This window comes from Littorina saxatilis, linkage group LG15, assembly GCF_037325665.1.
Source record: "Littorina saxatilis isolate snail1 linkage group LG15, US_GU_Lsax_2.0, whole genome shotgun sequence".
NCBI classification, from domain to species: Eukaryota; Metazoa; Mollusca; class Gastropoda; order Littorinimorpha; family Littorinidae; genus Littorina; species Littorina saxatilis.
Genome location: NC_090259.1, coordinates 21,593,382 through 21,618,553, shown reverse-complemented (window position 1 = coordinate 21,618,553; position 25,172 = coordinate 21,593,382). Strand labels below are relative to the sequence as shown.

General features: G+C 43.3%; 1 protein-coding gene across 1 annotated transcript; it reads left to right on the top strand.

Moving 5' to 3' along the window:
* The first annotated feature begins 1,028 nt into the window (after positions 1-1,028).
* On the top strand, positions 1,029-23,639 carry LOC138948809 (MAM and LDL-receptor class A domain-containing protein 1-like). The gene is made up of 18 exons (XM_070320435.1): positions 1,029-1,114; positions 1,577-1,776; positions 3,174-3,278; positions 3,920-3,971; positions 4,230-4,265; positions 5,354-5,451; positions 7,731-8,040; positions 8,466-8,610; positions 9,010-9,125; positions 10,300-10,434; positions 10,991-11,148; positions 12,611-12,812; positions 13,533-13,664; positions 15,161-15,324; positions 18,953-19,148; positions 20,791-20,931; positions 21,602-21,759; positions 23,365-23,639. Exons 2-18 carry the CDS (start codon positions 1,591-1,593, stop codon positions 23,560-23,562), a joined length of 2,532 nt encoding a protein of 843 aa, XP_070176536.1. The 5' UTR covers positions 1,029-1,114; positions 1,577-1,590; the 3' UTR covers positions 23,563-23,639.
* Positions 23,640-25,172: the final 1,533 nt, after the last annotated feature.

The following is a 25,172-nucleotide window of genomic DNA, read 5'->3' as shown; positions in this document are numbered from 1 at the left end:
TAATCTCTGTCTGTCTCTGTCTCTGTTTCTCACTCTCTGTCTGTCTCTGTCTCTCTCTCATTCTCTCTGTCTCTGTCTTTGTGTCTCTGTCTCAGTTTCTGTCTCTCTGTCTCTGTCTCCAGGGGCGGACGAGGGGGGGTGCACAGGGTGCACGTGCACCCCCCCTCCAGCAAAAAACAAAAAAACAAAGTTGGAAAGCTGATTCTATGACCATTTTATAAGTTCAAATGGCACCAGATGGCACCATTTTGCTTCTTTGAGCCAAAAATTTTTCCGGGGGGGCATGCCCCCGGACCCCCCTAGCAAATTCGGGCGCTTCGCGCCCATCACATTCACTTTCGATTCAAAGTGCACCCCCCCTTACAAAGCAACTGATCCGCCCCTGAAGCCGGACAACAACTTTATCTTCTGCACATCTCCTACCCATCCCTCTTCTTTTATTCATCTTCTTTCCCTCCTTCCTTCCTTTACTGTCTTTCTTTATCATCATTATGCAACGTTCATTACGTTATTAATAGATTTGGTTTATTGAGAAAAAATTTTCAGCCGTTACCGCCCTATGTTGTACTGTCATGCAGGAACACCACTATAAGCTTCTAGCTTGTTGCTGTTTCTGTGAACTTTGTATACATGTCATGATTGTAACCTTTGTTAAAATAAACTTATGTTTAAACCAGCTGTGCTGCAGCAGGTCACTCAGAATTGTAGTAATTGTGTAGAAACTGTGTTTCAACACGCTGGAATGCAGGCGTTAGATCGACGTTACAGGAACGGCGACTAAAGTGACTGTGTGTATGGATATCATCCGTACCAGGTCAGATAGAGCCATATGAGTGGGGTACGTAGTCAATGAGTTAATTAGGAGACCTAACGTTTGACGTTCGAGTGTTTGGGTTTCTACTGTCTCAGTCTTGTCTTGAGTTAAACCACGAGACAGACACATGTAGACAGTTCTATGAAGGACGGCTCAGGTCTTATCTCGTGGATATATATATTCAATAGAATGTTATGAGGCTTATCTCCGTCAGTGCATGTCTTTGCTTCGTTGCATTTTGATTACAGCACTACAACCTACACTTTCTATTCTCTGATCCACCGGATGTGTATTTTAAAGGTGAAGACGTCTCTCTCTCTGTTTGTCTCACTCTGTGTGTTTGTGTGTCTGCGTGTCTGTCTATTTCTCTGCCTGTCTGTCTGACTGTCTGTCTGTCTGTCTGTCTGTCTGTCTCTCTCTCTCTCAGTCTCTCTCTCTCTCTCTCTCTCTCTCTCTCTGTGTTTATGTGTGTGTGTGTGTGTGTGTGTGTGTGTGTGTGTGTGTGTGTGTTTTCCGTGTGTGCCTTCGTGTGTTCACTGATCAGCGACATATGTTTTTGATAGTCGGTGTAACTGTATCGCAGATTACTTGCACAACTGAACTTCATTCACACACGCGCGGAAGTGCTTACTGATTCACGTAGGCTACGTGCCCAATAATAGGCCAATGTGCACACGGACGGTTCTAGGCTACATTGGGAATCCTTTTTATTACAATAAATTGTACTTTCTACTTTCTATTGCATACCGTAAATTGACATAGCCCACAGAAGAAGCATGGACAAAAGTACAGTCCGTACAGCTGTTCTGATCGTGCTGTGCGTCGCTTGCGTCATCCAGACGTCATTGATCGTCACTTTCACGGTGACGCACATGCGAAGGCAGCAGCAGCTACAGCTGAGCTACCAGGAACTCACGCACCGAGCGCGGCGTCTTTTGTTCTCTTGTGGCGAGAGGAAGACTGTGAGTATAAACTCTTTTTTTTAATTTTTATTGATTCATCGTTTTATGTTTCTTTGCAGAGAAGAAAACAAAAACAAGAGGCGAAGCCTTCAAGGCTCACGTAAGAAATAGACAAACAGTAACACAAACTCAATCACTCCGTCACACATACACACCCACACACACAGTAAGCTTAGGTGACACTGTGCAAGAAAGAGAGACACTAGATCTAGATCTGTCTGTCTGCATGTAGCCTGCTTACAGGGACACGACTGCCAAATAGTCTCGGCCCGCTCAAAATAACAATGACCGAGACCACACACACCACGCGAGAGAGAAAGACTACAGGGAGGCATGCCGTCATGATGCATTAATTGACGTCAAACACTTTTGACCGTGACGTAATCTTATGCGAGCTTTATCCATAGTCTTGGATAACCACTCACACATAGACTCGGAAATGTTAAAGTTTCTACCACAGACATACACACACACACACGCACGCACAAACGCACAGACAGACAAAGTTACGATCGCATAGGCTACACTTCGTGAGCCAACAACAACTACAGGTAGATTGCTTAAGTTTTAAAATAAATAATACAGAGAAGTAGTTTGACATTTACTCGCACTTCGCCCCAGCTTATAAAAATGGGATAATGAACAGAACATGGACTTCAGCTTAGTAATTTCATTATCTAATTTTTAATTATTTGTCCGTCCACTTCAAAGACAGCTTTGTGGACGTTCTAGCGAGCCTCACGTGTTGTCTGTAAGTAAACGTTACAATAACTATAACTTTCTGATTTTCAAAGAAAATTAAAATCTGTTCCCCTTTTCTTGGAGAGGGCGAAGTTTTAAGCTGTGCAGTATGTGTGTGGCGTGTACCAGCATAAATCAACATTGTAAAATCGTTAATTCCATAATGTACACATTCATTTTTGTAGTAGTGCAAGCACTGTTCGGATCGGAGGTTTTGGGAAACACTCATTGCAACACAAAGAACAGGGCCGGACTACCGGGGGGGTTATGGGGGTTGCGCAACCCCCCCCCCCCCCCAGGCTAAACATGTACCTCACTTATTTAAAACATTTTTTATTATTGTTTATTTTATGCCGTTTCATGCAAGGAGCGACCATTTTCCTATCTCAGAATATGACCTACCCCACAAGGGGCTCTGTCCCTTGACCCCACCAGGGGGAATATCCCCCTGGACCACCACTGGCAACTCCCCCCCTCCTCTTCGCCTTGTCCGGCCCTGAAGAAAAAACTTCACTCACTTCTGCACTTTCGAATGCAGTTGGGACTGCCGATATGTTTGTGTCAACTCATTATTTCAGGAAGAATAGGAAAGGGAAATACTTGATAGCCAGATAATAAACCACTCTGTTCAAAGCAGTTTGTTTAATGTGCTGTAGAATGCAAGCAGTACGCAAGATGAGCATGACGTCATTCGTGTTCCTGTACGTCACAAGAGACAAGTCCACCCTGACGCTGTTATACAGCATCTCATGGAGCAACAGGCGAGTTGTTGTTGTTGTCGTTGTTGTTGTTGTCGTTGTTGTTGTTGTTGTTGTTGTTGTTGTTGTTGTCGCCGTTCTTGTTGTTGTTGTTGTTGTTGTCGTTGTTGTCGTCGTCATCATAGTCGTCGTCGTTGTTGTTGTTGTTGTTAATGCTGCTGCTGCTGCCGCTGCAATTCAGCATGCCCGTTCTTTAATTAAAATGGTAAGATTTGGTGCGTGTACGACCGTTTTTAAACTCCCCGCCATACTCCCTTTTCGGGGCACAAGAGGCACCTGGAATGCACATAAGCGATGTCTCAGAGCAAATCATGTTTTGCTGGGCATAATCTGCTGTACAGACACTTTTTAAGCTTTGCGTACTGAAGCTGACACAGTCTGTGGCTTGTTGGTGAATCTTTTGCAGAACAAATTAACTTGTAAAGGTTTAAATGGAGTTTAAAAAAACTAGAACAAAAAGGAGCTGAGAAAAAAATCGATGTTGGAGAGAAAACAAGTATTACTCGCATGCCTAGTAATAATTGTTGAATGAAAATATCCCAAACTTTTTGTAAAAAACTGCAAGGCCTTATCAGTTGTGGATTCGGCAGCAGCACATAATTATTTTCGAACTTTTCATTTATAACCTTCTGATATTTTTGCAGGAGAATATTTTAGAAAAACACTGCAGCAACACCAGCAAACTTTGTTTACCAGGTAAGTTACAGTAGTTTTGATGAAAGTAAAGTTTGATGTGTGTGTGTATGGGGGGGGGGGGGGGGGGGGGGCGAGCGCGTGGGTGCGTGCATGTATGCGTGTGTGTGTGTCTCTCTCTCTCTCTCTCTCTCTCTCTCTCTCTCTCTCTCTGTTTGTCCGTGAAAAGTTTCTGTCTGGCTGTCTGTCGGACTGTCGGTCGGATTGTCCTTCTGTGCGTGTCACACTACTAACCTTTTTCACTGTATAACTCACCTGCAGGGCCAAAGGGGGATCCTGGGCTTGCTGGCACCAACGGTGAGTGTAGCAGAAGGGGTCTATCTCGACCAAAAGTGGATGCATTCCCATGGGTGGGATTCTTCCGGTATATGCCGGAAATCCGGATTCGATTATGGCCTTTTTTTCTCTCGCACTTTTGGTCGACTTGGAACCTTTCTGCGTGAGTGTAGTTCCCATTCTTTTTCTTTGGTACGTGCAACGTTCCTGAATCTTCCTTTGCTGTATCAGTCCTCATCACAAAATTAGATCAAATAGAATAACATACGACTAAACGAAACGAGATAAATGAACAAACTGATTGAAGTATAAGGAAGAAATGAAGCAAAACAATAAAAATAATTATATGAGATAAGATACAACTATATAAACCAAATACAACAACAACATAACAAAGAAAAATATTTGAAATAAGATAAAACAAAACAAAACAGGATGCATGAAACAAAACTAAATAATAAAGTAATTAGAGAAGAGAAAAAGGGGACAAATTTAATTGAAATAATCAAAAACGATGTAAAATTTAAATAAAGCGTCAAAAATATATACATAAAAAAAGTTGATGAAATAAACTATATGTATAAAGAGACACCAATATTTCACTATAATTACTGCCTGTACTGAATCCTGCAGGAGAAGAATACATGGACTTGCTGATAAATAAGGCAATGCAAAGTTTGTTCTGACCGCTGGTTGGCAGCCTACTGGATTGGCCGTTCTGTTGTTCGCTTGGTTATGATTATTTTTTTACTACTGTTTTTCGTTTTTGGGTATATACCCAGGTATTTTGTTTGATGGCATTGCTGTTTTCTCGTGTGATTTTTCTGCTCTTTGATAATATTGTTCTTTGTGTGTTTTTTTTACTTTTTCCCGGGTTTCTTTTTGTCATTGTTTTTTGCTTAGCCTTTGTTTGGTTCTTTGTTTCTTTGTTTCTTGGTTTCTAATTACTTCCTTCCTTTCTTGCTTTTTTTGATAGAGAATAATCTTTTCCTATGTTGCTTTGTTGCTACTTTATGCACAGAGGTCATGTAAAGAATACAGTCCAAGGAGTATATATATATATATTTCTTTGACCTAATTTGATACTCTATTTCTCTGTACATTGTTAGGGGTACCAGGACAGAACGGTCCGCCCGGAGAGCCGGGACCACAAGGTATCCCAGGAGCTATCGGGGAACCAGGACTCAACGGAACAGCGGGCCCACAGGTAGACTTAAAAAGTTTATCAATCAAAGACAGAAAGAAAGTAAGAAGCAAGAACCTAGGAGGAACTATTTACGCAAGAACGTACAGAGATATAGAGTTGGGAGAGAGAGAGAGAGGGGGGGCGGGGAAGATCCACAGAGAGAGATAGATGAGGGGGGGGGGGGGGAGAGAGGGTGATAGTGAAAGATACTCTGAGCGAGAAAGAGAGGGAAGCATACAGAGTGACTCACAGAGAGAGAGAGAGAGAGAATTGAATTGAACTTTATTTAACAAGGATTTCTACGCCTTTTCTTACAATCTGTCCTTGGAACGCACAGACACACAATGAGAGAGAGAGAGAGAGAGAGAGAGAGAGAGAGAGAGAGAGAGAGAGAGAGAGAGAGAGAGGGGGGCATACAGAGTTACTCCGAGAGAGATAGAGAGAAATAGAGAGAGAGAGAGAGTCTGGAGTCTGGAGTCTGGATGGTTTATTGATTGGGCCTTGGGCCCATTTCAATTCGGGGTGTACACATTTTCATCATTCATGCTTCATGAAAAATAATCATGTAATATTAATCATAATAAAATAAATCATCATCATCGTAATGACAGTCGACATGACGACTGTGGAAACAGGCATTTACAACAGCAAAACGTTTGGAAAAGGACAGTAATGCATCAGCACAAAATCCAGTCTCTGTCGCACTTCACTCATGTCTCTCTGTCCTCTTTCCGTCCATCCATCCATCCATCCATCCATCCATCCATCCTTCTATCCATCTCGTGTCCCTCTGTCCTCCATCCATCTAATCAACCGTCTGACTGTCCAACCATTCATCCGTCATCCATCTATTCATCACTCCATCTATCCCTTCACATGCCCTTTCACACGCAAATCTGCAAGCAGTTATATGCATAATCGTTGCATCTCTGATACATAGCCGCATTAACGTTTTCAAAAAAGACAAAACTTTATAACTGTTTTTTAAGCAATCGACAGAAAGCAGCAAGAATAGCAAACACATAAAACAAGATCGTGCAATATCTCATATTCACTGTCCCCACTCACTGCGTATTTTAAACGCGTTCATGATGAAGGTTGCAAGTCTAAGTAATATTGATCTGTTTGGTGTCGCTAGAAGTAGCGCCAGTTTAAAGCTTGATGGGCGGTTGTAATATTTTGCAGGTATGTAGTACTCGCGAATACCAGCATATTTTGGACATTTCAAAACAAAGTGAATTTCATCTTCGGTCTCGTTTGCGCAGAATGGACACAAGTAATCTTCAGCAGTTGACGACCGAGTGTGTCGTAATCGATGCACTTTGAGTGGCGAGACACCAAGTCTTAACCTAATCAGGCAGTTTCTTGCTTTGACGTGCTTCAGGTCATTTAAGTATGAAGACATAGATAAGGCTGACTTGAAAGTGCTATAGAAAAGGAATCGTTCTTTACTTTGTACTGTTTCTATCCACTCTTGCTTGTATAATGTGACTAGTCTGTTCTTGAATTCCGTTATGAACGCATTTTCATTTCCAACGCCTTGTTGAATCCAAACTTGGTCAAAGCCGTATTTGTACAGCACATAGCAAACTGATGACGCCCATGTTCTTTTATTTTGTTCGTGTAAATAAAGCAGCATTTTATAAGCTTTTTGTGGCAATCGATGACTAGGCATTTTCAGGATGCGCAACCAAAATCGTATGGACTTAACAAACGTGTTGACAAATAACGGGTGTCTGCCAGTTTCTCCATACACAAGTGTGTTTGGTGTTTTCATGCTTGTGTTCAGAAACCTCTTAAGGGCAAACAGATGCACCTTTTCGATAGGTGAATGGTCTGCATCAAGGCCCCAGACTTCTGCCGCATAATTGAGCATGGGCTGGATCTGGGAGTCGAATAGTTTATAGAATATGTTTGGTGATCTTTCACCTAGAGTCCACAGTACCTTAAAAATACCGAGAGAGAGAGAGAGAGAGAGAGAGAGAGAGAGAGAGAGAGAGAGAGAGAGAGAGAGAGAGAGAGAGAGAGAGAGAGAGAGAGAGAGAGAGAGAGGGGGTGCATACAGAGTTACTCCGAGAGAGATACTGAGAGACTCCGAGAGAGAGACTCCGAGAGAGAGACTCCGAGAGAGAGAGAGAGAGAGAGAGAGAGAGAGAGAGAGAGAGAGAGAGAGAGAGAGAGAGAAAGAGAGAGAGAGAGAGAGAGAGAGAGACTCCGACCGAGAGAGAGGGAGACATACAGAGAGATTCAAAGAGAGGGAAATGCTTTATAACCCAGTCTTGAATTGCCTTCACTTTCAGGGACCGGCCGGCGGTAAAGGCACGATAGGCAAGAGAGGCAAGCAAGGACCTAGGGGTCCAATCGGACTCCTGGGGGTCAGCGGCGACCCAGGGGTCAAGGGCGTCCCGGGTCAAGACGGGGCCAAAGGTCAGCCAGGAGCCAAGGGTGACCTTGGAGCTGTGGGGTCTACGGGTGACCCCGGGGTCGCGGGTCAGTTGGGGTCAAAGGGCGAACCAGGACCGCACGGACCGCGGGGAGATGCCGGACTGAGGGGGGCGAAGGGAGAGAGCGGTGGTCTTCCGGCAGGCGGAACCAACTGCTCCTGCGTCTGTGAGTTGTTGTTGGTGGTGGTGGTGGCGGTGTTGTTGTTGGTGGTGGTGGTGGTGGCGGTGTTGTTGTTGTTGGTGGTGTTGTTGTTGTTGTTTGTGTTGTTGTTGTTTGTGTTGTTGTTGTATGTGTTGTTGTTTGTGTTGTTGTTGTTGTTGTTGTTTGTGTTGTTGTATGTGTTGTTGTTGTTTGTGTTGTTTGTGTTGTTGTTGTGTGTGTGTGTGTGTGTGTGTGTGTGTGTGTGTGTGTGTGTGTGTGTGTGTGTGTGTGTGTGTGTGTGTTTGTGTGTGTGTGTGTGTGTGTGAGTGTGAGAGGAAAAGCAAGGGTATTCACTCTTTCACAAACCATACAAATCCGACAGATTATTTCCGAAAATCGTCAATTTGGGACACTGTTGTCGAATGTTACTGGAGTTGTCTAACTTGCAGCCAGACCCAAACCAGAGGGGGGCGCTGCACAGCAGAGGGAAGCTCTTCCGGGAAGTACTCTCACCTTGACCTGCCCGGCCACCGGATCTCCTGAACCAGACGTCACATGGTCACGTGCTTCCGGTTTACCGGCAACTGCTAAAAGGTAAACAAGTTTGGCACTGTTTTCTTCCCAATTTCTTTTTTTGTTAAATATTCCTTCAACAAATCTTGTCTGTCTCATTTTATGTTTGATTGCTCATATCAGCAGTAAAATATTTCTCGTAAGGTGACCACCAGGCTCTGCATAGATAGGTATCGTAGATCATTAAGGCCAAATACAAATATATGTTGGTTTAGGGTAACGTGACCAAACAAGATAGGGTCGGTAGGTCGGCTTGTTTTATTTTCCTTCTTGTTCTTTCTTAAATGTAGTCGATTTTAAAGGAGGTTACTTCCCTTAGTCTCGGTATGGTTCGCAAAATGTGCCAACAGTTTTGTTTTTTTTAGAAATGAAGAAAAGAAGTTTATTTTGATGTGGCCTAAATCTCTTTTTCGTTGACAGTGTAGACAACCAGCTGATCATGTCGGACTTTAAGCTTGGTGATGTCGGACAGTACACGTGTACCGCCAGTAACATCCTTGGCAGCACTGTCGTCACATTCAATGTCGTTGTTTCCGGTGAGTAGAATTGATATATACTTTTACGCTTGAAGCTGCTTTACTTGCAATACTGTTTATTTGTGTTTGTCTTTTGAAAAAATCTCTTTGTGTCCTGTACGGTGCTTGAAGTTATAGTTGGCCCGGTGTCACAAAATGAATGCCCTTATTTGTCTATCATTGTATCGTATAGATCTGTATAAGAAGTCAATGCGTGTAGGAATATGTTACCCACACCAGGATAAATACTAACGCCTGTTATGCTACACGACGAAATACATTCTGTTTTCTTTTTCTTGTTCTACAGTTGTAATTCTTCTGGTTCTTCAGTCTTGTTCTTGACATCATTGTTACCATCATTCTTTAACGCTTTGATTCTTATACTTACTAGTACTTGTATCAATATTTTAAAAATATTATCGGTCGTCGTAAAAGCACGTAAAAGACCTCGGCCATTCCCCCCCGCGGGTTAGGGGGAAGGATTTACCCCTCCCTGGTCCCCCCGCGGGTTAGGGGGAAGGATTTACCCCTCCCTGGTCCCCCCGCGGGTTAGGGGGAAGGATTTACCCCTCCCTGGTCCCCCCGCGGGTTAGGGGGAAGGATTTACCCCTCCCTGGTCCCCCCGCGGGTTAGGGGGAAGGATTTACCCCTCCCTGGTCCCCCCGCGGGTTAGGGGGAAGAATTTACCCGATGCTCCCCAGCATGTCGTGAGAGGCGACTAGCGGATTCTGTTTCTCCTTTTACCCTTGTTAAGTGTTTCTTGTATAGAATATAGTCAATGTTTGTAAAGATTTTAGTCAAGCAGTTTGTAAGAAATGTTAAGTCCTTTGTACTGGAAACTTGCATTCTCCCAGTAAGGTCATATATTGTACTACGTTGCAAGCCCCTGGAGCAATTTTTTGATTAGTGCTTTTGTGAACAAGAAACAATTAACAAGTGGCTCTATCCCACCCCCCCCCCCCCCTCCCCGCCCCCCTTTCCCCGTCGCGATATAACCTTGAACGGTTGAAAACGACATTAAACACCAAATAAAGAAAACCTCGGCCATTCTGCCATAAGTGCAGGTGGCTGATCACACCGAAATACACACACACCTGGGTAGCGCTACTCTTGTTGCTGCTAGCTTTCCACTGGAAGGAAGCCGGAAATGGGTAATTATAGAATCGAAATAGGAAAGTACGGGTTTTGTTTTCAGATCTAAACTGTGACTTTGAAAACGGCACATGCGCTTGGAGCCAAGCAAACGATGACGTCCTGAACTGGCACATGCACAAAGGACTGACCAGCACGATTAACACTGGACCCAGCAATGACCACACTCTTGGGACAGGTGATTCGTGTGTGTGTGTATGTGTGTGTGTGTGATGGGGGGCGAATATGTGTGAGTGTGTGTGTGTGAGCGTTGTGTGTGTAAATGTGTGTGTGTGTGTTTGTGTGTGTGTGTGTGTGTGGAGGGGGGAGGCGAGTGTGTGTGTGTGTATGTGTGTGTGTGAGTGTTTGTGTGTGTGTTTGTGAGTTTGTGTGCGTGTGTGTATATATGTGTGTGTGTGTGTGTGTGTGTGTGTGTGTGTGTGTGTCTCTCTCTCTCTCTCTCTCTTTTTTTTAATGTGTGTGTATATGTGTGTTTGTGTGTGTGCGTGCGCGCGCGCGCGCGCGTGTGTGTGTGTGTGTGTGTGTGTGTGTGTGTGTGTGTTAATTTGTGTGAATGTGTGTATCTATGTGTCTGCGTATGTATCTGAGCGTGTATCTGTGCGTGTATGTGTGTGCGTGCGTGGGTGCGTGCGTGCGTGCGTGCGCGCGCCCGCGCGCGCGCGCGCGTGTGTGTGTGTGTGTGTGTGTGTGTACAATGTATGTGTATACAATGTAGATACCTTTTCGTGTAACAGTGATGGGGCACTACGTCTACCTGGAGAGCAGTGAGGGTAAGATCGGGGACGCGGCGGACCTCCACTCCCCTTCCCTGCAACTCACAAACCCGCTGTGCGTGCAGTTCTGGTACAACATGTACGGGGCCGACATCGACACGCTCTCGCTTTGGACCAAGGTTAGTGTCAGAGAATACAGTGGAACTGTGTGGTCAACTGACTTTAGTTATAAGGAACTTTTCTTCTGTACGCATGTCGTATATATATGCACATGGCGCGATTATTTCCCTTTGGTTATTTGATCTCTAAACAACGCTCTGTCTCATTTCGTTTAAGAGTCTTGGTATTCTTTAAGTGCAGACTCAGAGACGGTAGCTATGTCCCACCCCCCCGTGTCACCTCTGAGGAGCAATGCGCCGTTTGTGGTAACCTCCACAAATCTGAGGAAATTCGGTCTTAAAAAAGGAGGGAGTCTTAAATTGGTGCTAGATTTACAGAGGTTTTCAATAGAAAGTTCGTGAGAAAACAGGGTCTCAATAGGAAGTGAGTCTTAAATTGGGGAGGGGGGGGCTTAAAAAGGGGGTGGGGGGTGGGGGGGTGGGGGGTTCCACTGTATAATAGACGTTGTTCGAAAATCACTATGTCGGGTTCGTATGAGTTGTGCGGAAAGAGTGAATACCTTAGTTTTTTCGGGGACACACAATTCCAGACGTGCACCTAGTCCACGTAGAGGGCCCCAAAGGGGGGGGGGGGGGGGTATCATCACGATCACGGGAAGGGAAATTTTAGCTTTCACGATCACAGTTACCTTGATTTTTGTTTTCACGCTCACAAACACCTTGACGAATAGAGGATCATAGAGTGATACAGCTGTGAAAAATGTACGTTTAAAATAAAATGCTTTAAAATAATGCCCATCACGATCACGAAAACAAATGACGATCACGATCACGAGACTTGATTTTTTTTGTCATCACGGATCACGGGCAAAGTCCCATCACGATTACAGAAATTGAAATTTCGGCAATCACGGTCACAGAAAGGTCAAAAAAACGCCAATCACGATCACGATTTTAAACCCTTTGGGGCCCTCCACGTATTTCCGACACATCTCTCGCTAGTAATAGACGAGTTTCGGAAATAACTCCGTCGGATTTGTATTCCACACGTGCTCCATGTCCACGTGTTTCTGAAACACCCCTTGCTAGTGATTGGCCTGTGCAATGTTTGTCCACCCTAAAAGCAAGGGTACGTCACTCTTTTACAATCCATATAAACCCGACAGAGTTATTTTGGAAATTCGTCCATTTTTTGGCGAACGGTGTTTAGTAGTGACAGTTTTTTTTTAAATGTATTGAAGGTTTGTTTTGTACACATACGCTTGTAGCTTTTTAGGGACCTGAAATCATGGGAGCTGCGTCCCCTTGAAGAGTAACTTTCCTCGTAACGTCTACGAAATGCAGTTTTGTCATTTCAAATTAATTTTTTTTTTGTGGGGTCAAGAACGGTCTGAGAATTGGAAACATTTATATTATTTTCTTGGCCTTATTTTTTGTCCCTTTTCTTTTAAAAAATACCACACCATGTCTTGGCTCTTACTTCTGATATCTTGTATTCCACCTCGCTGTGCGCATTCCACAGAGTTCAAAGGGCAAGCAGTCCATGATCTGGAGCAAATCGGGCGATCAAGGTCAAGGTTGGCAAGAGGCCAAGGTCAGCATGACCCAGGCACCAGACGGAGGTCAAACTCAGATCATATTCCGGGCCGGGAGAGGGCGCTCCATTGAAGGCGACATTGCTATCGACGACATTCACGTCACTTCCGGCATGTGCATCAACCCACGTGAGCTAAACTGTTACGGATTTTGGTCCGACAAACTTAACGAAACTCCTTTTTTTTCCACTTCTTTCTCCTCTTCCTCATCGTCATCGTCATCGTTTTCTTGCAAAATAGAGCTATATTTCCGAAATACAAACAGAACTGAGAAGATTGTTAAGATCGTCTGCCTATCTTGCAGCAGAGTCGATCAACTGTGCAACATTTCTGACTACACACGGTACATTGCTAAGATTGATGATAACTTGTGTTCCTGTCTTGCAGGGAAAGTCAACCAACTGTAATAGAGCAATTTTTCCAACATAAACACGAAGAAGGAGATATGATTGATCATACATGTATACATAGCTTGTGTTTCTGTCTTGCAGCAGAGCCGATCAACTATGAAAGGACAACATTTCTGACACACACACTCAAAAAATTGTACAGATTGATGTCAACTTTTGTTGCAGGGGAAGTCGATCAACTGTAAATGGACAACATATCTGACATCCACTCGCAAAATTGATAAAATCGATATAGCTTGTGTTTCTTTCTAGCAGCAGAATCGATCAACTGTGAAAGGACAACATTTCTGACACACACACGAACAATTGTTAAAATCGATGTCAACATTTGTTGCAGGGGAAGTCGATCAACCGTGAAAGGACAACATTTTGACATACACACGAAAAATGGATAAAATCGATGATATCTTGTGTACCTCTTTGTGTTTCTGTCTTGCAGCGGAGTCAATCAACTGTGACTTCCAGGCGGACATGTGCGGGTGGTCAGACAGCGGGGACTGGACGTGGTCAAGGAAGAGAGGAGCGTCCGGTAAAGCCAACACTGGACCTCTCGGCGAACGGAACATGAATGGTGAGCAGAGCTTCACTAATGTCACTATCTGCTCGGCTCAGGCAGGGATGGCCAAATCGTACGCCCGATCGCCAGGGGGCGAGTAAAACATCCTCCAGGCTAGAAGAAACTGCCTGAATGGCAGCGCGCCCGGCTGTCCAGTGACAATTCTGGTCAAATGCGACTCTTTTGGTTGTCATATCGAGTTTCAAAGCCATATTAACACCGCAGATGCAGCAACTATGGTATGTACCGGGCCAGCAACATTTCTGGTGGGCTAGTGACTTTCTTGAAGTTACTTGCCCGGCAGGCGAGGTAAAATGTTGATATTTGGCTATCCATGTCAGGTCTCATCATTCTGAAAATATTATATAGGTGACACAAAATAGTTATCCAAAACAATGCTAATAAGTTCTACATTTATTCAGCGAATTACTTCAGATTTGGTGTGCATTAATTTTAAATGATGGATGATAAGCGAAGTTTCTAGGTCAAATGCTTTGACTTTTATAATATGCTCTTTCGAACATATAATCCAAATGCGGGGATCAACTCAACAGTAAAAGGTTTGACAATGACTGGTTATTGCCACACTCACTCGATCTAAGCCCTCCAGTTTTTACTTGTAAGGTTTTCTAAAGGAAATTGTATATACCAAGACCTACCTTAGACAATCCTTGGGTAGAACACAGCAATTACAAGCAGTATGGAGGGTTTAAACCTAGGGTGTGTGGCTACAACTCAATGTCAAACCTTGTTCTTTTGAGTCGATTCCCGAATTTGGAATATAATTTTTAAAAAAGAGCATAAACGTCTAACCACTGGACCGACTAACTTAAATCTGTGGGAACTGATCTTCCATCTTCTGCAGATATGTAAACGTATATTTGTACACACACATGTAGATGTGTTTAGTTTTTTTTGGGATGGCATTTTTGAGTCACCTGCATTTCTGACTGATGAACTGATGAGACCTGAGCTGAACAGGTATACTGAAATTCCTAATAGTGATAGGTTTTAGACAGAGAAAATGTTCTTTATATTGTTATTCTGCATTGATGGTTTTCGACTCCATCGTAGAGAAAATGTGCATGCAAGATTTGAGATTGTTATAATCATATCGGGCCAATATCGGGATGATGAAAACAATTCGCCTACATCACGTTACCAACATAATAATAATAAATAATAATAATAATAATAATAATGAACACTTATTAATCGCCTCTTCTCACTGAAGCTCACGGCGATGTACAATAGTAATTAAACTACACACACACTAAAATATAATTAATAGCTAAATAACCCTACTATGAAATTATCATACAACACACTCACTTAAAAACCAATAGGGGGCCTACAACTATATTTGCATATATAAATAAGTATGACACAAAGCTTCAAGGCACTTACTTCTACAACATATCATGTTCAATGTTCACGATTCAAGCTTGTTATCATTGTACGGAGAGCAATTAAGGCATGGTACCATAACTATTTTATTTTTGCTTGCGCAGTGGACAAGTACTACGTTTATGCTGACGCGTCCTCCAATCAAATAGCGGGCAGCAAGGCCAGACTTAGCTCCCCTCTCATCGACTCTCAGTCAACGGAGGTGTGTGTGGCGTTCTACTATCACATGTTCGGCTCTGGAGAGGGCAGCTTGAATCTGAACGTCAAGGTAAGCAATCTTTTTTTAATTATATTTTATCGTTTAATGAAGTTTCAATCCTTGGAAGCCTTTGTGAGGGTTGTTTTTCCCCAGCTCTATTCCAGCAGGTTTATCTTAGAATACAAACACCAAGCAGACATGCTTTGGATTTACCCGTTAATCGTTTTGAGGGCCCCAAAGGGTTTAAAATCGTGATCGTGATTGGCGTTTTTTGACCTTTCTGTGACCGTGATTGCCGAAATGTCCATTTCTGTGATCGTGATGGGACTTTGCTCGTGATCCGTGATGACAAAAAAATCAAGTCTCGTGATCGTGATCGTCATTTGTTTTCGTGATCGTGATGGGCATTATTGCAAAGCATTTTATTTTCAACGTACATTTTTCACAGCTGTATCACTCTATGATCGTCAAGGAGCCAATCCCGATTGAAGGGAAGCAACAACACATTCAGAACAAGAAATTCCTCTGATAGGAAAAACACCCCCGTCAAGGGAAATAACCTTCTCAGTTGGTGGCAGTGAGAATGGTTATTTCCCTTTGACCAACGGGGGTGTCCGTCTATAATTCAATGTATAATTTTAAACCACCAATAACTCCCTAACCGTGTGTTTGACTGGTCCCAATTTTTGTAAGGACCGTCTCAGGAATGTATAGAACCTGTTCACCAAGTTTGGTGACGATCGGTCCGTTCATTCTTGAGATCTACTTGCGAACACAAACACCGCCACAAACACACAAACACATCGAGTGAAACCTATACACACCCCTATACCGGGGGTGTAAATATGATTTTGACAGCGATTGCTTCCCTTTAAGAGAACCAATCACACAAAAAAAGAGATCCAATCAGAATGCGAATTGCAAAAGTCTGCCAAACATCATCCAATCGAAGGGCTTCGTGCTAAAGTTTTGAGTGCATTCAGTCAAATTCGAATTCGAAGATCAAAAATGGCGTGCAGTGGTACTGTCATCGAACTTCTGTTATATTTGTGGATTCAAGCCAGACCAAAGCATGCAGCGAGAATGCCTTCCTTGATGGAAAGGTCAGGCTACGGGCCCGTCTTTCCGAAGACGAAATGTCAAGGTATGCTGATCTATTCAGGGCCGGACTAGGTGAGTAGTACGGGGGGGGTTACAGATGGGGGTCCAGGGGGCAAAGCCCCTTGGTGGTTGTTGCAAGGGGGCGTTTTTGATGTTTCTGGAGGGAAAGGAAGCCTCTCCTTGAACGAAAAAGGTAAATTCGACAGCAAGCTGTATAGGCAATGAAGAAGAATTGAAATTGTAAGGACTCATACTTTTCATCACAAAAATCGTTGAAGAAAAATGTCTTTCGAAAGGGGGTGAGAGGTGCGATTTCTCCTCGGATTTCATGATGATCCAGATGCAACCCCCCCCCCCCCAAAAAAAAAAAGCGTTTGGGAGGTACATGCTTAAGCCAGGGGGGGGGGGGGGTGCACAACCCCTGTAACCCCCACCCCCCTAGTCCGGCCCTGTCTATGTTGCTCTATGACTGTTCTCAATGTAGGCAAAGATCTCAGATTTGTTCAAGATCTTTGAGTTTGATTGAGATCATTGACATTGAATTTGTCGACATTGTCACGTCCGGCTGTCACTCGCTCAGTGTGACCTCGACTGGCTCGAGTCTGATCGAGTCTGCGTGTGGCCAAAACCGAAACTAGAAATGTGTTTTTCATCCCAGCAACGTGGACACGCTTGGCATAGATTCTAATTGTCGCTTCTTTGCATTAAGCTTGGATTTACTTTAGCGCCTGTAAATTTATCAACAATGGGTTAAATTCAGGAACTATGTCGGGGAGACGTGCCAGTTTGGGTCACTTGATCCTCATGTCAAAGTCGATCAAAGTCATGTTCGTTGGGGATTTTGTAATTATAGACTCTACCATCACACATACATGTACTTTAATTTCAATCCACCCAATAGTTTTTGAGAAAATGAGTTTAAAAGATTTAGCTCTGGAAATGTGAAATTGTGCAAGTATATATTCATGTGTGTGAGTGAGGGTGTGGGAGTTGAATGTGTATAAGTGTATATTCCTTCACCCACCTTCATGATTCCTAGACTGACCTTAAGTCAGGATTATAGACTCTACCATCACACATACATGTACTTTAAGTTCAATCCACCCAATAGTTTTTGAGAAAATGGGTTTAAAAGATTTAGCTCTGGAAATGTGAAATTGTGCAAGTATATATTCATGTGTGTGAGTGAGGGTGTGGGAGTTGAATGTGTATGAGTGCAGGGGCGGATTAGGGGGGGGGGTTACAGGGGTTCCGGACCCCCCCCCCCCCCGGCTGTCAAAAACAAAATTAATACTAACTTTAAAAGAAATAATGAGTGGCTGCTGACACCAGTTGATCATGTTTAAAATCAAGGATAAGCCATAAATTGTTCATAAAATAGCTAAAACTCTTCAGCTTCTGGGGGGCTAAGCCCCCCAGACCCCCCAACGGGGCCTTGCCCATGTACCCCACAAGGTCTACCCCTGGACCCCAGGTTGTAACCCCCCTCCCCCCCTCTGGCTTAACTGCTCCGCCCCTGGAGTGTATATTCCTGTGAGTGTCCGTATGAGAGAGAGAGAGAGAGAGAGCGAGAGAAAAGCAATGAAAACAACATTCTTGTTACTGATTACAAATCATGATATGTATTTCTATGTGTGAATGAAAGAGAATTCCAAAAAAACAATAAAAAAAGTGCAACAGTTGTCACTTTGTGTTGAATAAACAATAGATCCAGAGGATCGAATAACTGTGTGGTTGTGTTTACTTTGACACGTGCTTTCTGTACCTGCAACTTTTACCGTGACCGTGATTTGCTACTGGTGTTCGTGATCGTGAAAACAAAAATCAAGGTAACTGTGATCGTGAAAGCTAAAATTTCCCTTCCCGTGATCGTGATGATACCCCCCCTTTGGGGCCCTCCGTTTTATGAAGTTTTAATCTTTGGAAGCCTTTGTGAGGGTGTTTTTTTCAAGCTCTATTCCCGGCAGCAGGTTTATCTTGTTTCGGATACGAACACCAAGCAGACATGCTTTGGATTTACCCGTACAGTTCTTGGGCAATTGTTATCCAAAGCAGCTAATGTGCATGTACCATGCCTTTATCAAACTTAAAAAGAAAGGACAACTTGGAAGGTATGAGAGTATTTTGGGCCCAGAAGTGAAGTGGGGAGTATATATTACCCAGAAGTGAAGGGGGAGTATATATTACCCAGAAGTGAAGGGGGGAGTATATATTACCCAGAAGTGAAGGGGGGAGTATATATATTACCCAGAGGGTAGGAGGAGTAAGAGGGAGTCAGGTCGCCAAAACGCATCGGAGGAGCCTATCCGAAATTTTCATATATTAAGACATTAGCTGTTAACTGGCAAAAAAATTAGAACCACAGTATATAAAGTGGACCCCCCTCCTCCCCCTTTTTGTTATAAACCCCTCGATTAAAGAAACCATATTTTCTTAGATTTTCTGCTAGTAACCATTGTAAACTCACCCCCGTTACTGATAAGACTCCCTCCGTTTTTAGTCCTGATTTTCTCAGATTTTGTTGAGGTCTAAAAGAGGGAGGGGGATTGGGTCTTCCGCTGTATTGCACGTGCAGAATGGATGCTTCTCTCTCCAGGCCCAGGACGGCACAGAATACACACTGTGGCAACGATCAGGGGGCCAAACTCGGCAGTGGCACCACGCGGAGCTCAGCGTACCCCAGGCTTCTCTCCCTTACAGCCTCGTCTTCGAGGCCGTCAGGGGAAACAACTCGGCCAGCGACATAGCGGTCGATGACGTTAACGTCACGTCTGGTGCTTGCCCCGGGAAAGGTCTGTGGAGTAATTATTGACAGCAAAAGTTTGATTCCCCAGTTTCCGAAAGTGCGTGAGCTCGAACTTTTGAGCGATTGGATAGGCCTCAACTGTAGCATACCGATGTCTGACTGATCCGCTGTGTTGTGATGGTCAGAAGAAAAGTCAAGAATCGGTCTGCCTGTCTCGGCTCCGCCTATCTATAAGTCTTTCTGACTTTCTATAAACGCGTTCTGTTCAAACTCACTGTCCAAGGGTGTCATTGTGCATTGTTCACTGCCGGTTTTGTATCTGAGCCAGCGCTTACATAAGCAACATCTATTATCGGGTGATTTTTGTTTGTTTTGTTATTCATGAATCTTCGTCAAAGTAAACTTGAAAAGCAAAGAAAAAAGACTATACGCTTTTTTGTATTATGCACATACTGATTTAATGGTTCTCCTCATGTTTATAAACCAGGTATGCAAACCCTGAATTTGAAATCTGTTCACAAATATGTAGGATCTGCACAGATCGTCACGATCTCACAAGACAAATGCGGAACAATGCATACAAGGCCTATATATATATGTAAATTCTTGATGGTCATCTGAACCGAATGTAGCCCAACATGTTTTTGGCTCACGTAAGTGTAGCCTATGCGATGCTAAACTTTGTCTGTCTGTGCGTGTGTATGTGTGTGTGTGTATGTGTGTGATAGAAACTTTAACATTTGACTAAACACCGAAATACTAAGTTTACCTGGTTATTATCCAAGCAACAGCTTCAAAATATTGAAGCAATGATCAACATTTCGTCGGCACGTATGTAGTTAAAGTGTGTATCAAAAGAAAACGGGTGGTGGGGGTTTTTGTGGGGTAAAAGCACCTGACTGGTTTGTGTCGTGTGTGGTATGTAGACCAGGTCAGGGGTCAAGGTTAGGTCAGATCGCGTGAAGGATTGTGGTATAGATACAGTTATCACCGAGCTGCAGTTCGCCGATTCGGAGAAGACGATTTCACATTGTTCGGTTTCGTAGCTCCAGAAAAATAGATAAAGAAGATACCAAAGGAGATTTCCTACAGGTGAATCTGCACAGCGTGTTTCCAGTGTCTGCGCGAGGAAGCGCTGTCGAAATCTGCACAGCGTGTTTCCAGTGTCTGCGCGAGGAAGCGCTGTCGAAAGCGCAGTGTCGATCTGACCATCTGGCAGTCGTGTCCCCGTAAGTAGGCTACAGACAGACAGATCTAGATCTAGTGTCTCGCACTCTTGCACCGTGTCACCTAGCTTAGTGTGTGTGTGTGTGTGTGTGTGTGTGTGTGTGTGTGTGTGTGTGTGTGTGTGTGTGTGTGTGTGTGTGTGTGTGTGTGTGTGTGTGTGTGTATGTGTGACGGAGTGACGGAGTTTGTGTTACTGTTTGTCGATTTCTTACGTGAGCCTTGAAGGCTTCGCCTCTTGTTTCAGAATAAATTGTTGCGATGTTAAGGTTGTTGTCCTTCATTGAGCCCTAAGTTGATTTCTAAGTTGACTTCAATGTCGAAACGTTGTGAAGCGAGCTTCGCGAAGTCCAATTCTCTGGTATTAATGCTTTACGTCGTATAGGCAATTAATGAAGGGGAAAAAACTGTCGGGAAGTTTCAAACAAATGTTGCCCTTGTCTTTGACCTTGACCTGGTTTCAGGTGACCTTGGCTGTGACTTTGAGCTGCTGGACCTGTGCACGTGGATACAGGACAAGGCTGACGCGCTGGACTGGGACCTACAGGTGGCCAGCACTGGCGGTCAGCACGGGGGACCGAGTCTTGACCACACACTGCAGACCGGTACTTGTTGTTGTGATTAATGCTAGTGTTGTGTGCTGGTGATGGTGGTCGTTGTTGCTGGTTGTGGTTTGTTTGTGTCTTTGTATGGTAGGTTGGTGGGATGTCATTTTTGTTGTTGACAACACGAAAGACTAGAGTCTTGTCTCTTGACCACACACAAGGCGAAAACAATAAGATCTGACAACACGGAGGCCGAAGTCTCGACTGCACTATGCAGACTGGTATTATGTTCTTATCATCGTTGTTGTTGTTGTTGTTGTTGTTGTTGTTGTTGTTGTTGTTGTTGTTGTTGTTGTTGTTGTTGTTCTTCTTCTTCTTCTTCTTCTTCTTCTTCTTCTTCTTCTTCTTCTTCTTCTTCTTCTTCTTCTTCTTGCGGTGATGTGGTGGCGTTATATATAGTGATAGGGTTGAAGACAGTGATACAAGCTGTGATCATTATTTACTCTTTTGTTGGTCCTATTATTGAGGCAATTGCTTGGGAGGTGTAAACTAATTTTGTCATTGACCACGTATTATGGATATCTTTTATGAAAGGTTTTCGAAGTATATCACTTGCCAGAAAAAATCCCCTTTGCCCTTCAACACAAACGTTAATGAAAAGATCATTAACTTCCTGATGAAGCCATGTCATATTCTAGGTTTACATTGTTTTTTATATTTTCGTCCACAGACCGCGGTCACTATGTGTCGGTGTCCAGCAAAGGTCACACACAAGGTCAAGAAGCCACCCTGAGGTCAAGGACGTTGCCAAGGACAACCATCTACTGCCTGTCTATGTGGTACTACATTCCTACACCTTCCTCGGGCAGTATAACTATTTTCAGAGAGGTATGCGATCTTTTTTCTTCTTCTCAGTATAACATTTTCTTTGCCTTCAGGTTGTCTTATTTTCTGCATCAGGAAGTAACATTGGTTTGGTGTGTGGTATGGGGAGGTAGGATGGTCACTTGACATTATTTTGTCTTCCTTTCTCTTTGCAGGGCCGGACCCAGGGGGGGGTTCCAGGGGTTCCGGAACCCCACCCCTGGAAAAAGCATGTACCTTGCTTTGAGTGTTTTTATATTTAGTCAAGTTTTGACTAAATATTTTAACATCGAGGGGGAATCGAAACGAGGGTCGTGGTGTATGTGCGTCTGTCTGTGTGTGTGTGTGTGTGTGTAGAGCGATTCAGACTAAACTACTGGACCGATCTTTATGAAATTTGACATGAGAGTTCCTGGGTATGAAATCCCCGAACGTTTTTTTCATTTTTTTGATAAATGTCTTTGATGACGTCATATCCGGCTTTTCGTGAAAGTTGAGGCGGCACTGTCACGCCCTCATTTTTCAACCAAATTGGTTGAAATTTTGGTCAAGTAATCTTCGACGAAGCCCGGGGTTCGGTATTGCATTTCAGCTTGGTGGCTTAAAAATTAATTAATGACTTTGGTCATTAAAAATCTGAAAATTGTAAAAAAAAATAAAAATTTTCAAAACGATCCAAATTTACGTTTATCTTATTCTCCATCATTTGCTGATTCCAAAAACATATAAATATGTTATATTCGAATTAAAAACAAGCTCTGAAAATTAAATATATAAAAATTATTATCAAAATTAAATTGTCCAAATCAATTTAAAAACACTTTCATCTTATTCCTTGTCGGTTCCTGATTCCAAAAACATATAGATATGATATGTTTGGATTAAAAACACGCTCAGAAAGTTAAAACAAAGAGAGGTACAGAAAAGCGTGCTATCCTTCTTAGCGCAACTGCTACCCCGCTCTTCTTGTCAATTTCACTGCCTTTGCCATGAGCGGTGGACTGACGATGCTACGAGTCTACGGTCTTGCTGAAAAATGGCATTGCGTTCAGTTTCATTCTGTGAGTTCGACAGCTACTTGACTAAATATTGTATTTTCGCCTTACGCGACTTGTTTTTTTTTTTCCTAGTTTTAGCACCAAAACAATGCTGCTCTTAACCCTCAATACAAGGCCCAGAATGCACCAGATTGCACAGATTTTAACCGTTTTTCAAAAATTTTTCGGGGGAGCATGCCCCCGGACCCCCCTAGTTCGCGCGCCTGCTTAGCAGGCGCGCGCTTGTGGCTTCGCCACTTCGCTGATTTGCCCCCCCCCAAAAAAAAAGGAGGAACCCCCCCCCCTTACAACTCATTTGGTCCGGCCCTGTCTTTGGTATGACGTATTTGCTGTAAAGTTCCTCATACCAGTTGAAAGAAACAGACAATATATACACTAACATTTGCCTGCTGGTGTAATGGTAAATAAAAGTTTGAGGGGGTTCCAAAACTTCCTTTAGATCGTTGCTCACAATAACACGAACGAAGTCTCGTGTTGGTATACGTGTGTGTTTCTTAACCTAATTTTATCATGTATACATGTACTTTAAAAAAAACCACTTTTTTCTTCTTTTTTTCTTTCTTTTCTTTAGGTATTTGGGTCTAGAACGGAGAAGCTTCGAAAAATCAGCGCACCTGCAGGTCAAACAGCAGGCTGGACACACATTGACTTCAGTATCCCCAGTTACTGGACAGACTACGACCTTGCCCTTGTCGCTGCTACGGGAGACGATTCCGCTCCTCCCCTCGCTGTAGACGATGTGTCGCTTAAGGCCGGACTTTGTTCGTGATGACGTCATGGACGAGGGTCGTTTGATGACATCATGTTGTCTAATGCGGCTGGTGTAAAACTATTTTGTTGGAACTATTGCATGATTTCGTTTCTGTTTCTTGTGCGATTATGTGTTAGCTGTGTGTTGTGACGTGTCCAGATCATCATGGTGCGTGCAGACAGGCAGACCGAGACACACAGACACACACATGTGTAGACAGGCAGACCGAGACACACAGACACACACATGTGCAGACAGAGCTCGAATGTGCTGTTATACGTACGTAAAATCAACCTCATTCATAAACTCTAAGAGATAGGTGCCTGTCTGACTTTGACTGATTGCGTTCGTAGCCTCCATACTTTTAAGGCATTACCAAGCGTAAAGCACAAAAATACAGATGTCCATAGAAACCATGTTTGTTTAGTTTCATTTTCATTTTCATTTTCATTTTCATTACTTTATTGTCCCATCGCTGGGAACTATAAAAGACCAGCAAGAACAGAGACACACAAGAACAGAGACACACTTACACGGGAGACTTATTAACAACAACAACGGTCGCAGTTAAAGTAGCTAGGTTCGTAAGAAACACGCAGACAAATGTACACACTTTTTCTGATACGAAATTCGAGAGAGAAAAAATCGAGGAAAAGAATCAGCTTTTACAGATGCACGCTTAAATATTTTTTGGGTTGCTGGTTTACTTGCTTGCTAGCAGGTTGGTTGGTTGTTTCGAGTTTCTGAGACTTCCGAAGTAGTCTCCCTCATGAGTAAATTGAACACGCAGAAATAAAAATCATCTGAAAATGTTACACATTTCTACCTGGCTCAAATTCCGTCTAAATAAAAACTTCGCTTTTCCTGCTAGGTTTTGTGAAATGTTTGATATTTTTTCGAAATGGCCGAGCTTCATGTTTTTTGTATTGTTTTGTTTGTTTGTTTTGGTTAAAAAGGACTAGAGAAACAAATGAATACTCTAAGCATGAATGTATTTATACACATTTATTCAATGATTTTAACCACGACAACAAGACACCATGCTTTGCATACAGGGATGGCAGCTGCTACGTTCACGGGCGCAGGCATGCACGGATCAACACTCTTTAGGCCCGGTCACACAGCCCAAAATATTAAATTATATTAAATGCTGCTTCTTCCTGGTTGCATTGCCACTTGTATTCTGTGGAGACAACAATTCTATTGTAGACCGTGAGTAACGTACCCATAGATGCGTGCAAAAGCTTGCGTACGCGCGCGCACACACACACACACACACACACACACACACACACACACACACACACACACACACACACACACACACACACACATGTGTAATAGAGTAAGTGAAAGTTATACGGAACCAGTCTCCTGGCATTTGAGAGAATAACCAACATTGAAATGAACAAGAGGCTTTCATCCTACAAAAAAAGGATGCTAGCCGCAAGCATAGATATGTTCCTCATTCTCCAAGGCACAAACTGACACTAACGTACACAGTCATACACAAGAACCAACTTTTATTCCTGACCGGACATAGTCTTTGAATCAAGACTGGTTTTTACGAACAAACACACATACACATACATTGTTACAGGGTTGCCTCAAAAGTATCTGTGAGAATC

Excerpts from the sequence above, each read along its gene's own strand:
- LOC138948809 (XM_070320435.1), top strand. The coding sequence starts at position 1,591 with ATGGACAAAAGTACAGTCCGTACAGCTGTTCTGATCGTGCTGTGCGTC. Across the intron at positions 11,149-12,610 it reads CGCTCTCGCTTTGGACCAAG|AGTTCAAAGGGCAAGCAGTC; the intron begins GTTAGTGTCAGA and ends CGCATTCCACAG. Across the intron at positions 12,813-13,532 it reads CGGCATGTGCATCAACCCAC|CGGAGTCAATCAACTGTGAC; the intron begins GTGAGCTAAACT and ends TCTGTCTTGCAG.